The sequence below is a fragment of the Cyprinodon variegatus genome, unplaced genomic scaffold (genome assembly GCF_000732505.1).
Source record: "Cyprinodon variegatus isolate N-32 unplaced genomic scaffold, C_variegatus-1.0 Scaffold743, whole genome shotgun sequence".
Taxonomy (NCBI): Eukaryota; Metazoa; Chordata; class Actinopteri; order Cyprinodontiformes; family Cyprinodontidae; genus Cyprinodon; species Cyprinodon variegatus.
Genome location: NW_015151196.1, coordinates 27,121 through 28,989, shown reverse-complemented (window position 1 = coordinate 28,989; position 1,869 = coordinate 27,121). Strand labels below are relative to the sequence as shown.

General features: G+C 42.4%; 1 protein-coding gene across 2 annotated transcripts in view; it reads right to left on the bottom strand.

Annotated features, from left to right (window-relative positions):
- LOC107098038 overlaps positions 1-1,869 on the bottom strand; it is a 15,604-nt gene that overhangs the window by 5,798 nt on the left and 7,937 nt on the right. For both annotated transcript variants that reach the window (XM_015395468.1, XM_015395469.1), the window contains exons 6-8: positions 992-1,015; positions 764-917; positions 598-686 (exon numbers count right to left, since the gene is read on the bottom strand). In XM_015395468.1, the coding sequence (XP_015250954.1) occupies positions 598-686; positions 764-917; positions 992-1,015 (267 nt within the window). The remainder of the gene's footprint in view (positions 1-597; positions 687-763; positions 918-991; positions 1,016-1,869) is intronic.

Here is a 1,869-nt window from a genome sequence, read left to right as displayed (position 1 = left end):
GAGTAGAAAATGAAGGCTAATCATGTTTTGGGTGTACTATTCCTTTAACACTAGAGAACGTGAAGAGAGAATCAGCCCTCAAAAGCCTGGAAACCGGCAAACCATTTTCTGCATCAGTCAAATGCTGTGGGCGCTCATCATGGCCTCAAACTCACCTACATACGGAGGCCTGTTTCAGCCACTCATTTAAAATCAACAAACTTACATCTCTGATTCTGTGACCATGAAATCAGACTGAATCCAAACGGCTCTGAATATTTAACAGGGTCAGAACCATCATTAATCCAAACTGGTAGGAAAAAATCGTCCCACTAAGAGTGTGATTGGAGGAGGAAACAGAACAGGGATCATCACTGCTTCACCTACAGTCACATGATTTGCATGATGTTTATCACATCCCCGACGTCCCACAGCCTTCCTGCTGCTCACTCCTGATAACCGCAGCCCAGCGCAGCCGAAAGCCTCAGACTTTCACTTTATTTCACCAACAACTGAATTATTTTTATTAATTTTTTGGGAACTTTTTAGTCTGTTTTGATAAATATTCAGATTCTCCAGATGATCCAGAAATGAAATCTGTGATGATTGGTCTCTCACCGTTTAACTTTGGGCAGTCCCATCGGTGTGAGGGGCGTCTCCCGCGGCGACGCCCGCCGTATTCTGATCTGGGACACTCGTTTACTGAGCTGGACCACAAAAACCAACAACATCAGCATCAGGAGGCTCCTCAGAAACTTCCTGTCTGAACCAGGTTCTACTGCACCTTCAGGTTTGCTGATTGGTTAGCGGGGAGGGCAGCAGACAGCCCATTGGCTGAGCATAAAGGCAGAGCAGAGGCCCGTCGCCTGGGGAACCGCAGGCTCCAGGTGCTGTGATTGGATCGCTGTGTGTGTTGAACCAGAACCGAACCTGCAGGACTGAACACAGAGGATTGAATTTATAAACAAAACGTAGAAAACATAGAAAATAAACAGAGTTTAGAGTCACTCACCTGCTGCTCTGCCTTCTCATGTAGCTGAAGAGGAAACATCAGACAGATTTTAGTCAATAAACAGATTCAAAATCAAACTGGTTGATCTAGGATGAGTTAAAAAAGTGGAGGAATCAAAGATTTTCCAGGAAACAGGATGAAGTAGCTCTGAGTGAATCACCATGGTAACAGACTCCGAGGACAACCAGGGGGTCTAACACACAAAGCTAAGCGGTACGCCGTTTCCACGCAAAAATCCGGATGGATAAACAATAGAATTACTGTGGGAACAGGCTGAACTCTGGCGACACCTAGAGGCCACGATGTGGAACCGTCGAGTCAGAGCAAGACCAGAGGTGTAATAATAATTAATTATAAGTATCTGTACACATTTAAGCACAAATATTTGTACTTTCTACTCCAAACTGACTCATTAAATTTTTACACGCTGATAACAACATGACAACGACTACGGAAACCTGTTTACAGAAACACCGGACAGGCAGGAGGCGGGATTTCACTGCACAGCAGGAACCAGATTCTAATATTAATCCTCTATTAGACCTTGAATGTTCATACTGATGATGCTCCAAGCTCTATTTTAACTTTAATCCTATTTACTGCAATGATAAATACCAGAGAACTGTTTTTAATTAGAAGAGTTTTTAAAATCATCATCTGAGGCGACATTTTCATTTTACTTTTGAAATTAAGTACAGTGTAAAACCTTTTTTTTAAGTTAAATAAAGTAAAGAAGTTTAATCTTTATTTTTACTTTCATTGGTTTTATTTCACACATGAATCTGAACGTTTACTTTAGGAGGCGTTGCAGAGAGAACAGAGAAACACCTGCTGCTTCTGGGTAAGTTGATTTTGACGCTTCGCGTGTCTGACTCCAT